The 16,309-nt window shown below is 43.7% G+C and overlaps 1 protein-coding gene across 1 annotated transcript in view; it reads left to right on the forward strand.

Moving 5' to 3' along the window:
• The window catches only part of ABCD2 (ATP binding cassette subfamily D member 2), a 43,040-nt gene extending 34,894 nt beyond the window's left edge, over nucleotides 1-8,146 (forward strand). Inside the window, exons 8-10 of the mRNA XM_084205336.1 lie at nucleotides 1,325-1,409; nucleotides 2,130-2,255; nucleotides 3,845-8,146. Of these exons, the coding sequence (XP_084061462.1) occupies nucleotides 1,325-1,409; nucleotides 2,130-2,255; nucleotides 3,845-4,055 (422 nt within the window). The 3' untranslated portion in view covers nucleotides 4,056-8,146. The remainder of the gene's footprint in view (nucleotides 1-1,324; nucleotides 1,410-2,129; nucleotides 2,256-3,844) is intronic.
• The last annotated feature ends 8,163 nt before the right edge of the window (nucleotides 8,147-16,309 follow it).

Genomic DNA, 16,309 nt, shown 5'->3' on the forward strand with positions numbered 1-16,309 from the left:
CATTACATTATATTTTCTAATTTTATGTAGAGTAAAATCTTGAAATTTAATCTCTGTCATTATCAACTACTGGTTTTGGTCACACAGCCCCCCATCAGATGTTTCACTGATGTTTTGTTCAGTCCTGCCTAGCCCTGGTATAGCACCAAGCACAGGCAGAGCAGTACTGAGCCTCTTGCACCTTCACAAGTCTCATACTTGTTCAGGTATCAGAAATAAAACAGCCCACCCTCCTTGCTTTATCCTATTTATAGTCTTTTCTGGCAAATATTTATTTTAAGTTTGGCAGTGGCAGAAAAGGGGTTTTGACTGTGTTATTAACTTTTTAGTTACAGTATTTCTGAGGCTGATCTGAAAAAATGTTCTCTTCCTCTCAGCCCCACTTCAGCTGCTTGCCTCATGAATAGATGATCTGTTGAGAAAAATGTCTTATCAGGTTTTTTTGCTACATCCACACTGTTCTTTTTGAAAACTCATCTATTTTGCTGCTCTATCCATCTGGATTGTTTGACTGAATCCATCTGGATTGTTTGATTGAAAACTCATTTTCAGTAAGGCAATTTATTTTATTTTTTCTGTAGGAGGAATTAATCATGGCCAAGTACTCACAGAACATGAAATGCTTCATGCTTCTGTTGCATGTACCTGAAAGTGATAAAGAAATAAATCTGTTAGAGACCATGCAGAATATTAAATAAGGATACCCCATGTTGTAGCAGTTGTGGGTCATTTTTAAATACAAGGTAGTAAGAAATTCTTATAGAAGATTCTCCTGTCTGACTGCAGTTTTGCTGCCTGTCTGTGCTCACAGATACATCCCTTTGCCTGAGTTGTGTTTCTGTTGGGTTTGCTGACAGTTTTCTTTGCCTACAGTAGTGAGTGCATTCTGACACTGCTCTTTATTTTTTACACTTTATTTCTTTTACTTTGCTTTTAAATTTCCACTCATACCTTTCAAGAAAAAATAAAGAATTGTTCCATGAAACAAGTATGACAGAATAAAATTACTAGTTGTATACAGGTCAAAGAGTTTTTTTCGAAGAGATGGTAAGTAAAGTTTTTTGACAATATCTGTACGACCAAAAAGTCTAAATTCCACTTTCAAATTTGTCATGATATAAGGGACATTTTTCCAGTTGGTTGCCAGTGGATAGGCATTGAGGTATTTGAGAAGATGTGATTCAGTAGCCTGAGCTGTCTCTTCTGCAGTTGAAATGCTCTTTATGATTCTGGTTACAGTTTGCAGAGGTGCTGCTAGTGAAGCTGCATTTCTTACATAAACTTATATTGTCCTGACTCATTTTGTTTGCATTTTTTTTAAAAGGCTGGGATGCTATCATGGATTGGAAAGATGTCTTATCAGGAGGAGAAAAACAAAGGATGGGCATGGCCCGGATGTTTTACCACAAGTAAGTGTTAGGGTTCATTCCTTAAGAAGCATTTGAAAATGAGAAAGAGCTTTGCAGATCCTGTTACAGTTTGAGCAGTAGTAGACTATAATCTGCATGCAATATGCAACACTGTCTAGCATAGGACCTGCATAAATCCTGTTGTTTATTCATTCAAGCTCTGTCTTTGGTTTGGATAATGCTTCTTAAGCTTTGCTTTTGGCAACATTGCATTACCTTTTTCAGATATTTCTTTCTGTAACATCTCAGGCACAAGCATCTTCCCTCTACAAATGTTGCTGAAATGTGATGGACTGTTACAAGAAGGTCTTGGAGTTTGAAAGCCAAGCTCCTTAACTGTTTTTCATTTTGGAGGCTGAAAGCACATAGAGGCAGCCCAGTCCTTACATAGCAGTGGATAGGAAGCTTCAAGTTGGCTTTAGCTACTGCATAACTTGATGAGTACAAAATAATACTAGGTCAGACTAGGACATAGAAGTTAGATCACTGTGTACTCAAATGGAACAGGAAATAAACCCCATTCTTCCTGGAAGTTGTCTTTTCACCTGAATAATGCATGGAAACTTCATGTTGTTTCTAGCCAGCTTCCAGCTGTAAATAATAGAACAGCTGTCTGGCAAAAATAGCTCTCTGCTTCCTGTTGTTCTTTCAATTAAACCTTGTACATGGGAGTACTGTCCAAAACCTAGAAGAGTAATGTTCTTTATCTACTTTTAAAAGGCCGAAATATGCATTGCTGGATGAATGTACGAGTGCTGTAAGCATTGATGTAGAAGGAAAGATATTCCAAGCTGCAAAAGCTGCTGGGATATCCCTGCTTTCCATAACACACAGACCTTCTCTTTGGTAAGTATATTCAGGGCTTTATCATGGTCCTTGTTTTTAGCTCTCTGACCAGCAGTGGATTGGCCTTTATTCTTTGTGCTGGGGCAGTTGCTTAGTCAATATTTACTGCAGTTTCTAAGATAAGTTGTCTACAACAGTGATGTGAATTAATTTAACATGGATTTTCTTCACTCTTTGAAAGGTATTTATTCATCCCACTTATTTTTCTAATGTGTTTTAGTTGTTAATATGCAGATGTCTAAGAGGTAATTAATTAGTCTATGCCACAGCCACAACAGGTATCACCAGATTATTCTGTAAAGCTGACTAGATACGTCAGGTGTCCTGGGGGAGTTTACCAGTGCAGGGAGAAGATTGGAAACATGGCAAGTGGTTAAACTATTCTTTGTTCTTCCATAGGAATACTATGTCTGTTTTTTTAACAATTGTGTCCTCTATCTGCAGCATTTAGCTTCTTGATGTTTGGGAGTTTGGTGGTGGAAAAATAGAAAGATGGGTTAAGCATTTGATATCACAAAGGATAATATGCAAAAAGTGGTAAATATCAGTCGGGAGATGAGTCTCTTTTCAGTCCTGTGTCATAAGCCATTGAGTTTATTAAAACTCTCACATTCCCTGGATGAGATTTACAGTCAGTGTTTTATGATGCATTTTACCTTCTATAATTTATAGTGGTAAATTACACAGTCATACTGGCAGCTCCGAGGGAACTCTGTGCCCTTCCTCTGGCACCTCCTGAAAAATGTTTTGTCAGGTCCTGACAAACCCCACATGTACACCTTTGAATATTTTCAATGCACACACCCTGATACTCACTGAAAGATCTGTGACTCCTATACAGACTTTTTTATTTTGTCCCCTTGCAAACTGAACCATGTTTTAGGAATAAACTTACCTTTAGCCAACCTTATAAGACACAGGGGAACAAACTGAGGTGTAATTTAAACAAATTTGAGTTTTATCAGTAGGATCAGGTGCATCATGCCTGCCTCACTGTATTTGCTGCTAAGGAGATAAGACATCTGTCAGAAAGGGAAGTAAATAAAAAAACCTGGGACTTGAATTCCTGAGGGGGAAATGAACCTTGTCTGATGTTGCTCTTCTAGCTCCTGGGGAAAAAGGCATCTGATAAAGTTGTAGTGAAAGCAACTGTAGCCACAATGTTTCTAAGAAGGAGGCAGTAAGAGGGACAGCAGGTGATGAGTGGACCTTCCATGGCCCTGCTGCCCACTCCTGCCAGCATCCCTGCAGGCAGGGGACTCAGAGCCTGGCCTCTGTGGGCTGCAGAGGCAATGACTGCCCCTGCTGGGAGCTCACATCAGTGTTGTTGCTTCCAGCTGGCACCCACTGAATTTCACTATTGGCCAGGGGCAGTCCTGGTGACAGGCTTTGAAATACCCAAATCCCTTATGAAAGAGTGTCCTGGGATGACAAGTCATTGAAAAAAAAGTCTTACCCAGTGATCCAGAACTGGACAGCTCAAATTCCTTAGAGGCACCTTTGAAAAGAGACGCATACATCCAAATTTGCATGCAAGAAGGAACCATCTGTTCCCTGAGCCATTACTGACGTTTCAATTTCTGCTGCAGGAAGTACCACACTCACTTGCTGCAGTTTGATGGACAAGGCGGCTGGCGTTTCGAGCAGCTGGACACCGCTATCCGTTTGTCACTGAGTGAGGAAAAACAGAGACTGGAATCCCAGCTTGCAGGAATTCCTAAAATGCAGCAGAGACTCAATGAACTGTGTAAAATCCTGGGAGAAGATTCAGTGCTTAAAACAATGGACAAAGAAGAATAAATAATTTATGGTTTATGTTTTTAAAAGTATTTTTTTAGTTAAAAGCATTACAAATTCAGCCATTATCCTTTGCATGCATTGTGACAGAGGCTTAGAGCATAGCAAAACACAGCCAGCAGAAAATAATGCTCTGAACGCTATGTAAGACTTCAGTGTTTTAGTATTAGGGAGGAAAGTGGTTGAACTGTGAAAAGAAAATAAGCAAGTGCACAGAGTATAAGATTAGTCATTAAAGCTTATGTTAATTCCTAGTGAAAGCCCAATTCACTGCAAGAAACAACCAACACTCTTAGGTTTTATAGGTGAATTTTTGCCTGAGACTTGGCCTGCAGAATGTGCTCTTGTACCAGGTCACTGTGTGCGTATGACATGCCTGCTACGCAGAGCAACCGATGCATGCAAAAATCTCATTTGGGTATAAGAAACATTCTCTCAGCCCATGTAAAACAAGATTTCTGTTCTACCACTGAATAGTGTACATCCTTTTACCTGCATTTCCATAGGAAGTAATGTAGTAGGCTGACCAGAAGACAACTGTCTGAACAACCCACTGCCCTCATGACAGAGAAGCAGGGACAGAGCTAAACATGTAATATGCTTATGCTTTATGCCATTACACATAGCTTCAGAGGCTCTTTGCCCTTCATGATACATGAGTTCCTTCAGGGGATTATTTATGTCCCTTACTCGGTAACCTCTGGTGGTGTGGATGGAGCACTGGGCCTGGCATCAAGTAACTTAGTTTTGGCTTGACTAAATCATTAATCTTCTCCATGGGTGCAGTCCAGCTGGCATCTGACCCATGTCTGACCCAGTTCCTCCATTGGCATAATCACAGTATAGACACTTGTTTGTTCCATGGGACACTTTATGGTGGGAAGGACTGTAGGAGAAGGAAATGTCAGTTTCTAACAATATGCTGAATTCTCAGGCATGGCTGTCCTGCCAAATGAAATGCTCAGCAGTTATAAAGGTCTGTGAAAAGTTAGAGCATTTGGTCACCACTAATGAACATACCTGCCATATTTTGGTGCAGTGGCTGAACATTGTCCTCCCTGTGAGCAAATGCACTGGTTAACAGCCTTGCTTTCAGATGCACTCACTGGTTGTCCCATCAGCTTTTCAGTTCAGATCCCCAGTCAGTCAGAAGGTGCTTTAACAGAACTGCCTGAGACAGTGCTGGCCTGAATGCCTTGCTGAATGCAAAAGCTGGAGAATTAGAAATAAAGATGTGAATGTATTTTGGAGGTCCTGTTCTCTCTGACTGCAAGTGCATGGCAAAGGGGCAGCTCAGGAGTGAAGATCAGGAGGGGAAAGAACCTTTGCAGATGGGCAAATGAGCCTTAGCCGAGATGTAGCAATCTTGAAGTTTGTTGTTTTGGGTTTTTTTTCCCTAGAAGTGTGTGATTCCTTAGAAGATTTCTCTCTGTTGTTCTTAGATTGAGAGAGGCAGTGCATAAGCTGCTAAGAGCTGTTTGGAGAGGAGAAATATTTTAGGGGCATTTGCTGAGCTGGAAATGTTTGAGCACCCTAAAGTTAATATAACCTGTTTCTTCTTTTCTAATTGCTTCAAGTAAAAGAGGAAGGGGAATTACCTCCATCTGCCAGATCCCAGTCCAGTGCACTAACCATTCCTCCTCAGTGTGCTCAGCTCGCTGCTTGGTATGGCATTTGCACAAGAAAATGGAGCAAGTCTGCTCCCTCCAGTGTCTGTAGCTTGAATGTAACCCTGTAATTTACCCTGGTGACAACAGTTGGTTCCTTTTATTAGTTTTTTTCTGTAGAGTCCCCTAAGACATCTCACTGATACAGGAATGCTCCTAGGAACCTTTGAAAGGGCTGAAAAATTAAGGTTCAAGATAATAAGATGTTGTGTTGTAAAGCACAGATGGAGGTCACTGCTGGGGTGGCTGACATGTGTATGCATTTTAACTTGCAAATGTCTGTGCTTGTCCCTCTCCCTGAAGGTGAGCTTTTCCCTTTCTCATCTTCAAAGCAAAATTTATAACTGCTAAGGAAAAAAAGAAGTCAGCCAAGAATCTGTTCTCAGTGAGCATAACCGAGATGACTGATGAGTGTAAAAGCTTGCAGGTTTCTGATTGATGTTCTCTAAGAGAAGATGAATCAGGGCACACCATGCACATACCCTTGCCCCAGCTGCAGTGCATCCTGCTAGCACAAGGCAGCCTCACAGCCACCTTTCCACAAGCCTTTCCCAAGCCAGCACCTGAGGTGGAGGAAGGGGCATTGCTGTTTTCCACCTCTCCATTAAGCACTTTAACATGTGGCTGGGAACTAAACCAGGGTTATCCATTCCCTGAATGAGTGGGATACTGAAAGGTGCTGAAGAATTGGCCCAGTTTGGCACAGCTCCAGATATCCCACCAAAGCTCTGCCCCTCTGTTTGACTTGCTGGGAGCCATTAAGGGCAGCACCTGAAATCTGCTGTATGCCTTGCAGAGATCAAAGCTGGATATCCCTCATGGCACAAAACAAATCTCTTCTGAGGAAACCATGTTTAGTAGAAGAAAGTTTGCTTTCTGTTTTTTTTTTAAATGAGATTATACATAAAACATACAAAATTTATATATGTTACTGAAATTTTGATGTTATGAATTTTAATGTTATGAAATTTTGATGAAAACTGAAATCAGACCCAGATCAATCTAATAGTATTTTCTTTAAAGTTCAACATTTATTTCTTGGATCCAGTGATAGACAACCATTCCCATTCAGCTGTATGGTGTAAAATACTGTAGCATGTCACTCAGCCATTTGTGTTCCTGTAGGCATGGCCAGAACACCAGAGGCTGCTATGAGAAGAATCACTTCTCTAAACAGGAACTTCCTGAGTGATACCTAGCTGGTTTTAGAAGGAATTTCTCTACTAGGTCCTCGTTATATTTCAAGTTAGTTTTGTGGCAGGAAGAGAAGCTGCCCCGGAGGTATTTTCTGCAAACTTTTCTGTGTTCTTCCATGGGCTAGTTGAGACTGGACTCTCTGTTTCTGTTTCTGGAGAGTTTTACAGGGCATAGTCCAGCTCATTTTGTGCTGCTTTGGGCCCAGCCTAGCAGAGGTGCATGCTCCCTGCTCAGGAATGGCTCATGGAGACACTTTTCTGGAGCCAGGACATGGGGAGCACATGGCCCTGGTCATGCAAGAGGGTCAGAGTGGGCCAGGATACCTTGGTAGAAGCTTTCTTGTGGTGCAATGAGAGCTGCTTATGAATGTTCATTCTCTCTTTGGTGTTGAGGAGCTGTGGCTCCCCAGGAGGCTGAGGAAGTGACTTTATGGCCTCCTGTCTGCCTGTCATACCTATCTGGAGCTAGCCAGACGCTGTCATGGTGTCTGTGCATTCAGGGCTGGGTACTGCCCAGTGCTGAGCACAGCCATCCCTGTGAGCACCCTCTCACTCCCCTGGGCTCAGGGCAGACTGGATTGCCTGGGTCTGTTTGCACCTAGAAGAGCACAGGTGATGAGCAAAATTCATACCTGCCTCAGGCAGGTAGTACCTGTACAACAAAAACATGAGTTCTCCACATCAGTGTGTTCAGATAATGCAGAGTGTTTTTGCAAGAATGTTCAGAATGAAAGGACACAATTTTTGTGTGTGGGATTTCACTATTTTAACCTGGGAGGACTTTTTTTTTTTTATTTAGTTTTGGGGTCAGACTCATTTCTGGTTTGGACTTGGAAGTCCTCCTTCTGCAGGGACAGAAAACGCCCCACATATGTTTAAAGGGATTTTTCAAAAGCAGTGGCATTTGTATTTGAGTAGGGAATGAAGGACTGGGTATTAAGTGGGATATTTTAGAGAAAATTATATCTTAAAGCAAATGAACACATCTACAGTCCACTCAAACTTATAAATGGTGATGATGCATGTCAAAGTCAAATTTCTGAGCCAATCATATAAAGAAATCCCCCTACTGAGCTGTTCATGAAGCTTAGGAGAACTGAACTGTTAATCAAATGTGTCTTTGTTTTGTTTATGTTTGATATTAATGCCTTTTAAGAGCAGACAATTTATAAAGCAATAAAATATGCTTTACAGTTGTAATTTATTCCAATCTCAAATAAAACATGTTGCATTTACTTTCAGTTTACAGTGTTCCTTATGAGTCATTCACAAAGCAGTCAGGACCTGCCTGCATGTGCTCTGGGAGTCCTTTCCCAACCCTTGTTTCTGTGATGGAGCAGGAAAGCTGGGGTGGATGCTGTGCATTTTCAAGTTAAAACAAGTATTTCATTCCTAGGTCAGGCTGGCATCAAAGGCTGCTGTGAGGTTTCTCATTTTTCATGCCATCCACTTCGGTGTGTGCCTGATTGATGACAGGAAGGTGACAAGAGCTGCCACCCTTTGCTGGGACTTTTACACCAAGCTGTGAGCCAGAGGACCGTGTCAGCAGTGCAGCATGGGGTGCTCAGCAGCATCACTCCCAAAGGTTGTTGTTAGGGTTTTTGTAAGACACAGTTATGCACAGAGCATTAGTGCCACAAAAGTGGGACATCACAAAAGTGAGAGAGCTCACAGTGGCCTAGCAGGGCAGTGAGTTTTTTCTTAGGGAGTGTGAGGGCAATGGTTGGCTCCTCAGCAGCCTTGACACAGAGCTGGCTTGTGTCCAGCCCCTTTCCAGCTGTGTGGCAGGGGATGGTGAGGTACTGTGTGGTACAGGACCTGGATTATGCAGTTGGAGAGCCAGTGGAGATGGTGGTCCCTGGAGAAATAGATTCTTATGGATGACTGGAGTCCACTCCCCTGTGCCTCACTTGCAGCCACTTCACCCACTCAGAAGGAGAGCCCTGGCAGTGAAGTCCAGGACATGAGCAACAGAAATTCATTATTGGGGGTCTCTGAGTTGTAGGACCAAGCTGGGGCTGTTGCATCAAACTATGGCAGTGGAGAAGGTGAGTTGAAAGCTGAGGTTGCACTTCAGTTTCACCTTTTTCGACAAGAAATGCTTTGGTGTCCACTCCTTGGAGAGCATTCCTGCTTTCTGATCAGGAGCGCTGGTGCCATGGGTTTGATGTGAAGTCAAAGTCCTGAGCCTCTGCCCAAGGGTCAGGTATTCCCAGAAGAGAGGGAACAGCAAGACTTGCATCATGGGAGCTAAAAGGACTCAGGAAATATTCAGAGCAAAGGTGTTCAAAGACTTCCCACAGGTGAAATGTTCTATTAGGTGGGGAATATCTGGAAAAACATCTTAACACTGTCTCTGTATGGCTTATTTCTGATTATAGCTCATTCTACTGCACCTGCTTTGTATTTTTTAAATTAGTGTCTTTAACCTAATGTGATACCATCTCTGAGAGCATAACATTGACTTTTCAAAAATACTGCACTGACTCAGTGCAAGTCTGATGTGTCTGAACAATCTGGTTTTAAACAGGTAATTAAAAAAGGGAAAAAGAGATTGTGATGGTGGCTGATGCAGGGCTGAGGAGCCAGCTGGGTCCTGGGGCTGGGCTCCCAGTAAACACAGACTGGGATGAACTCTGGGAAAAAAGCAGTCCAGGAGAGTCCATGGGAGGAGCCAGATGTTAGAAAAAGAGAATAATGAAACCTGTCTTGGAAATAAGGTAATTGTGCAATAATACATTCGTTCTCTTTTGTTGCCATCAAACATACAAAGACAAGATGTCTCTTGACACAGCATTTCTAGGATAACACAAACAAAAACTCAAAACCACTCATTTATTGATCAACTCTAGCATGAAAAAAATAATTGCCATAAAAGTCATTTAGATTGAAATGTCTGTGAAAGACAGGTCATATTTGTTGGATTTTAGAATTTCATTTCAAATAGATCTGATTCAGAATTTCATAAAGACTTAAGTCTTTGGGAACTAGAAATTATTATTTACTTAAATAATATGACACTGTAATATTCAGAGCAATATATTTAATTTTTAATTTAACCAATCTATTTAATATTTAAAGCAACAAAAAAAATGCATTCAGTAATTCCAATATTCTTGTTCTCAGTTAAAATGTTCTCTTCTATTGTAACCACAGTGTACTGTAAATACATCACGTTTATAAGATACTTCTTTATCAGTTGGTGTTTGCTGTGCTGGTGTGTTTAGAGATCTCTATCTTTATTATATGGGTTGCACTGAGTCTTCCTTCCCACCCTTTTGTCCCATTTTCTGTCCCTGCTGGGATGGATGCAGTGCTGACACATCCTGGGGCAGTGCCTTTGATGGCAAGTGCTGGAAGAGAGGGAGTGAGGTGGTGGGTCCTGTCTAATACATCTGCTTTTCTTATAGATCCAGACACTTTGAGGAAAAGTCTCAAGGAGTAATGTCTGCACAACTGAAATGCAGCAGCTGGCAAGCTACTAAAGCAAGGTACAAAGGTGCAGCAACTGGTAGTGGTAAAGCTGGGTTCTGCTAGATGTACACTCAGTAACAGGACACTCCTGCACCGAGCAAACACTTCCCAGCATCACTTTTTGCCTGCAAAGCCAGGTTGATTTAAAACTTACACAGCTCATACTTGTGAAAAACAAATAATACTCTTTTAATCCTAGCCCTCAGTTTTCATCAGAAACACACAATTGCCTTTTATAGTGTCCTTTGGAGTATTTCTAGGTAACCCATACATATAATCTGTTCTTAAATAACAACATGCCTTGTTTGAGCTCTGCTATTCAACCAAAATCCCTTTATAAGCAGTAGGAAATGGCAGCCACAGAAAGAAAATTCTGAAAAGTGCCATATCCTTTCTAGTGCAAAATGAGCATACAAGGAGGTGCTGTTGCAGTCTCTTGCTGGCCTATTTTTGTACTGTAATCATGTTACAGAGAATTCAACTCCTGTCTAATTGCCAATGTTCCCTTATGTATGTGCCATGTGGCTCATTGCTGAGCATCAGAGGATGAGGACTCTGTTTATTAGACTCTTGCTTAAATTATTATGGATGAAAAAAGAGTGAATAATGTATTTCATGCCAAGATGAAAGTGGAGGCAAGGTAATCCGGCCTGGGAGAATGACTGCACTTCCTTTGTAAGGACTTCTTTCCGGGGACTTCTGAAGGGAGGTTCAATTCCTCTTTCAAGTCATGGGCTGAAAACTGCTTCTGTCTGGCAGAGGATTTAATTAACACCCAGCAAAAAAAAAAAAAACCAACAAAAAACCAACCAGTGCTAACATCAGTTTTAAGGTATTAAAAAGTACCTGTTTCTAAAAAATGAGCCTGATAGATGTTCCCATAATTGATCTGATGTGGTACTGTCAATTCCTCAGACCCTCTCCCCTGCTCTGACACTGGGCAAGGATGGAGCTGTTCTGGTGAGAGCTGGGACACCATCGAGGTGCTCCTCTGCCCCTCCGAGTGCCTCTGGGAAAACAGAGCTTACTGCACTGGCATGGGCCCCAAACTTTCCTATCCCTCCCCTCCAAAAAGAGATTACCTCCTAAAAATCTCACTCTCTTGAATTTCACTCCTATTTTGTCTGCCCAAATTTCCAGGGGAGTTTGGAGTTCTCAAGGCCATCTTAGAGACAAACCAGATGGGCCCAAATCATGTTCTTACCTAGGACATAGCTTAAGACTTATCACTAAATACCTGCCTGGTCTGCTGTGAGTGTAAGGCCACGTTCAAAGCGTTTTGGTGCAGTTTGTTTAAAGCCATGCTTCAAGATGTGTGTTTACTTTGCTAATTCAGAGCCTCATGCTGCTGCAAGGGACATAAATGAGATGCAGAAGATGGAAGTAGACACATTCAGACTCTAATGAAGCCAGGACAGGTTTTACTTCAGATGGGTGCTGGGGTGCTCCAGCAGAAGGTGCCTGTGTGGCACAGGGTGGTGTTTGATGGCATCTATGATTGTGTTAAGCGGTGCCAGACCCGTCCCTCCTGGCCAGCAGGACAGTGGGAACTGCCGTGCTCTGGGGGTCAGGAGGACTGCAGCAATCTGGGCTTTCAGGGACAGCACAGCCACCCCGCTGGGCTCTGCTGCTCAGAGAGCTACTGTGAGCTTGGGAGCTACTGTGAGCTTGGGAGGAAAGGACTGAAGACCTGGAGCCATGAAGGACGAGTCTCTCTGGTTCTTTTCCTGCGTTTGTTGGGAGCAAGTACAGACAGACCTGAGCTGCCCCTCCCCAGCACCCATGAAAGCACATTTTAGTCAGCATTGCCCACCCTGAAAGGCACTGATTCTTCCCTCAGGAGCTTCCCTGATTACCCAGTGCCAGGCAGAACACCATGAGTGCAGTGCTGGGCTGCCTCCAGAGCACAGCAGCTCCTGCCACACCAGCATGGCCAGCAGACCTCTGCTGTCTGCACCTACCTGCCCAAACAGGTCTGAGACTGGCTACAATCTATCTGGGCTCGTGCTTTAATCCTATCTGACTGTCACAATCTTTTCAAGGGCTTTTTTTGATTTCTTGTGGGTAGAGGCAGAAGAGGCACGGCTACACGCTCTCCTGAAGAGTGAGCCGTGTGTGAACAGAAACTATTTGCTTTGTTGACCTTGAAGATGAGTCCTCACCCACGGTGGCTCAGGTAAGAGCTCTGCTGTGTGCCATGGAGAGCTTCCAGGCTGAGCATTTCACCAGAAAATGCACTCCATGAGCATTCAAGAATACTCCAGACCTGGGAGAGTTCTTCATCTTCTGTCTTGCTCCTTTAACTCAACCAGATGGTGCTGCAGCTGACTGAGCACCAGATTCAGGCACAAATACCAAGCTTTTGTGTATGGTCTCTTTTTCAGGTTTCCTGTTCCACATGTAATGCTAAGCCTCAGGAATGCTGTTTGGAAAGTGCTGCTAGAGCTCCAGTCTTGTGGGCTTCTTTCAGGAATGAAACATGATGCTGAGTTGAGCACCATGTTGAGCAGTGGAGCCAAATTTGTTGCTGGTAAAACACAGAGCATGTCAGGGGAACTAAACAAAGCAAATGTTTGAACCATGAAGCTCAGAGTCACCAGTCAGCAGTCACTCAGCTGTTCTGAAAAGGTTTCCCTAATGACACTGATTAGATTATAAGAGAGGAACTTGAAAGAGGCCATGTTGCTGCTGAGTTTGCAGACTCCTATCAGCAGAGCACTGCCGAGGTTTGCTCCCAATCCAGGCTTGCTTCCTTTGCAGTAATTTCCTAAAAAGGTTATTGATAGTGAGTGAGTTCCAGTGATGACATGTGCAGCTCCTTTTGCCATTAGTGGGCTAAAAAATTGTCATTACATTCAGGGATAACACATAAAATAGTGACTGCATTCATGGCCCCTAACACTGTGAAGGCACTTAACAGCTTTGATTTATATGAATATCATTTTCAGGTGCTTAGTTGCTCTTGGGAGTGACTGACTATGCAATACACTGCATATTTAATTGGTGAGATTTGAAGTCAAAATTATTCACAGATCCTAAATTCCTTCCAAATTCTTTTCCCCACTGTTCGCACACTACATTACTTGATTGGAGCAGCACTGCTGTGGGCAAGGCTCAGTAACCATGGCATTTTCCAAGAGTTTCATGACTTTGTCTCTTCCAGGCTGACATTTTCCTAGCTGAATACTCATCTGCCACACTTAGGAAGCCTGCAGTGAGGATGATGTAAGATTTGCAGGTGCAAATCAAAGATGAATTGAATTTGGCCTTTAGTTACTCCTTGTTTAGTAGGACTGACATGACTGATAAACTGAGGGGGGAAAAAAATGGGAAAAAAATGAAACACATCGAAGTTTCCTTGCAGTCAATTCCAGCACTCAGACTGGGGCTGTCTGCCTGTACAGAAACCAGCTGTAGCAGGCTGGGAAGAACTCTCATGTTGCCTAGGGCATAGCTTTGATCAAACAACCTCAGCTTGTCTCTCACAAAGCTTTCCTAATGCACCTGATATGGGATCCTGCCTGAGATAATGAATCATGGTGCATTTAAAAGAAAGTGAAGGATTAATGTCAAACTCTGCCTCTAATCCAAACCAGCACCTTGATCATTCCTCCAGTCTGCAGAGTGGTAGGACAGCAACAGTCCTGGGCTGAGCACCCATGAATGTAGGTCACTGCCATCTGAGAGGCAGAATCAATACTTCAGGGTACATTGCTCCTTCTAGCTTATAAGTTTAATGGAAGAGGTAGGAGAACTAAAATTAATTTTTAAACAGCTTGACTGGAGGGCAGAATCATCTTAATTAAATCTCATACACTCTTCCTCTGATCCAGCAGGCAGATGGTGTGTCCCTCCTGCACTTTGAAGAGGTTAGCCCAGAAAAGCTTCCAGGGAGAGCAGATCTAAGACTGTCAGAGCTCCCTTTCAGACAGGTTTCCACTGCAGAAGTCACTGACTCTGTCTGTTGACAGACCACAGAGTTTGAAGACAAGAGACAGAGGTACATGCTCACAACTCTGTCCTTCCAAGGTGAAATAAGGGGAGGTCATGCATTTTGGAAATTGGAAATTTTGGAATTTTAGGTTTCTTCCTCTTGTGCTTGTGCTTCTGTTTATTCATGGAGTTTTGAGCACAACTGTTTATGCCCTGGTATGTCTTTCTCAATGGGAGGTGCTGGTGAAGGTGCCAGAACAGGGAGCTGCCACACAGCACAGGCAGTACCTACCCAGCACACACACTCACAGCACTGTGGTTCATATTTTCAGGCTTTATTCTCGGCTGTGAAACTAAAATTAAGTTCCTATTTATTTATTTTCTTTTAAAAAAAATTTAAAATTGTTTATATTTCTCTTTTATTTACCTCCACAGAACTGGAGTTCCCAGGGCAGGGTGAAGCCCAGCTCTTAGGAGATTTGTGATAAAAAGGGTGAGAATTGGCTTTGTTGAGAAAACAGGTTAGTTCCTCTGATCCGTTAAAACAGGTTAGTTCCTCTGATCTGTTCCAGCCTAAGCATTTGTGCTGTTTTGGCAGCAGAGCTGCCAGCCTGGCCTCCCCAAACACCGTGTCCTTCTGGCCCCAGTGCAGGAGTGGGGCCAAGGCCAGCAGCAATCCCGGGGTGTCCTGCAGGGCTCCTGGACGAGGGCACCTCCAGTGCACCCTGCTGCTCTGCCCAGGCCCTGCACAGGGGGAAGTGGCTGGAAAAGGAGGAATCATTGCCCTATCTCACACTGATGGGGTGAGGTTGAGGGCTTGGAGGCTGGGAGGGCAGCTGCTCCCCAGTGCAGCAAAAAGCCAGCAGTGCGTGGAGGAAAGGGAAAGCTGGGCAAGAGGGAAGCCAGGGAATGCTTCCCCTCTGGGGCAGCAGAACTTTCTTTTGAAGACTGGAAGCAGCGCATCTTTGAAGTCAGTTTCAAACTGAGTACATAAGAGCTCCGAGGGTGTTCACATAACAGAGATGTCTGGCAGTAGTTCCAGGGATTGTGCAAGGGCTGCCATGAAGTCGACCAAGAATGAGATGAAGGAGCCGCTCCCCAGCCAGAGCAGCGGGGTGGGACTGCCAGCCAGGGACCCATCCCTCACCAGCTGACAGGGTGAGGTGGAGCAGCTGGAAAACCACTCTCCACAGCAGAGAGCCCCCATTCCCACTCCAGAAAAGCCTGCCTAGAGCCAGGGGAGCTGCTGCCCACCTTTAGTGAATTATTAGAGCCAGGCTCCCTTCAACCCCTTGAGCCAGTATTGTATGGGCCAAAGAAAATTTCAGTGCTTCTTTTTTAACCCATTAGTAGAACTTCTTTGAACACCTGGTCCTCATGGGACCCCCAGATGCCTTTGGGAACCTCTGGCCACGTCCAGCCATGACCACAGCAATGCCTTTCTGGCACGCTACGGTTTCTCTGTCTGAACACCAGCATGCCCAGCATCCTCCTGCTGTGCTGGAAGACACTCATCCCAGGCCACCCACTGGGTTCAGTGACAAACATGATGAGTGTGTGGGGCACAGGGACAGACTGCAAGGGCCACCTAGTGCTTTGTGTGCGGCATGAGCTGGCACGAATGCCCACAGCAGCCAGCTCCTCATCGCCCAGAGGAGGGGACTCCAGAGCAGGAGAACAGCTGAACTGGTGACTCTTGTGTGGGTAGGACAGAAAGCAGTGCATGAAGGCTGTTGGTGGATTGCCAGCCAGCCCACATGGATGTGAAATTGCTCTTTATTTCCACTGCAATCAAGATTTATGAGAGCTTTATGTTGACGTGCCTTGTGCGGATGCAGCACCACTCAATGTTGCCAGCACAGACTTACTTACACCCATGGCATATCTTTGTGTGTGTTTCCTGGTGATTATCAATTGTGTCCTGAACATGATGGCAAGATTGGAATGTTTCTAACCTGCTGCTCGCTGCAGCCTGGGAAACATGTGG

The sequence above is a fragment of the Fringilla coelebs genome (assembly GCF_963513975.1).
Source record: "Fringilla coelebs genome assembly, chromosome: 5".
NCBI classification, from domain to species: Eukaryota; Metazoa; Chordata; class Aves; order Passeriformes; family Fringillidae; genus Fringilla; species Fringilla coelebs.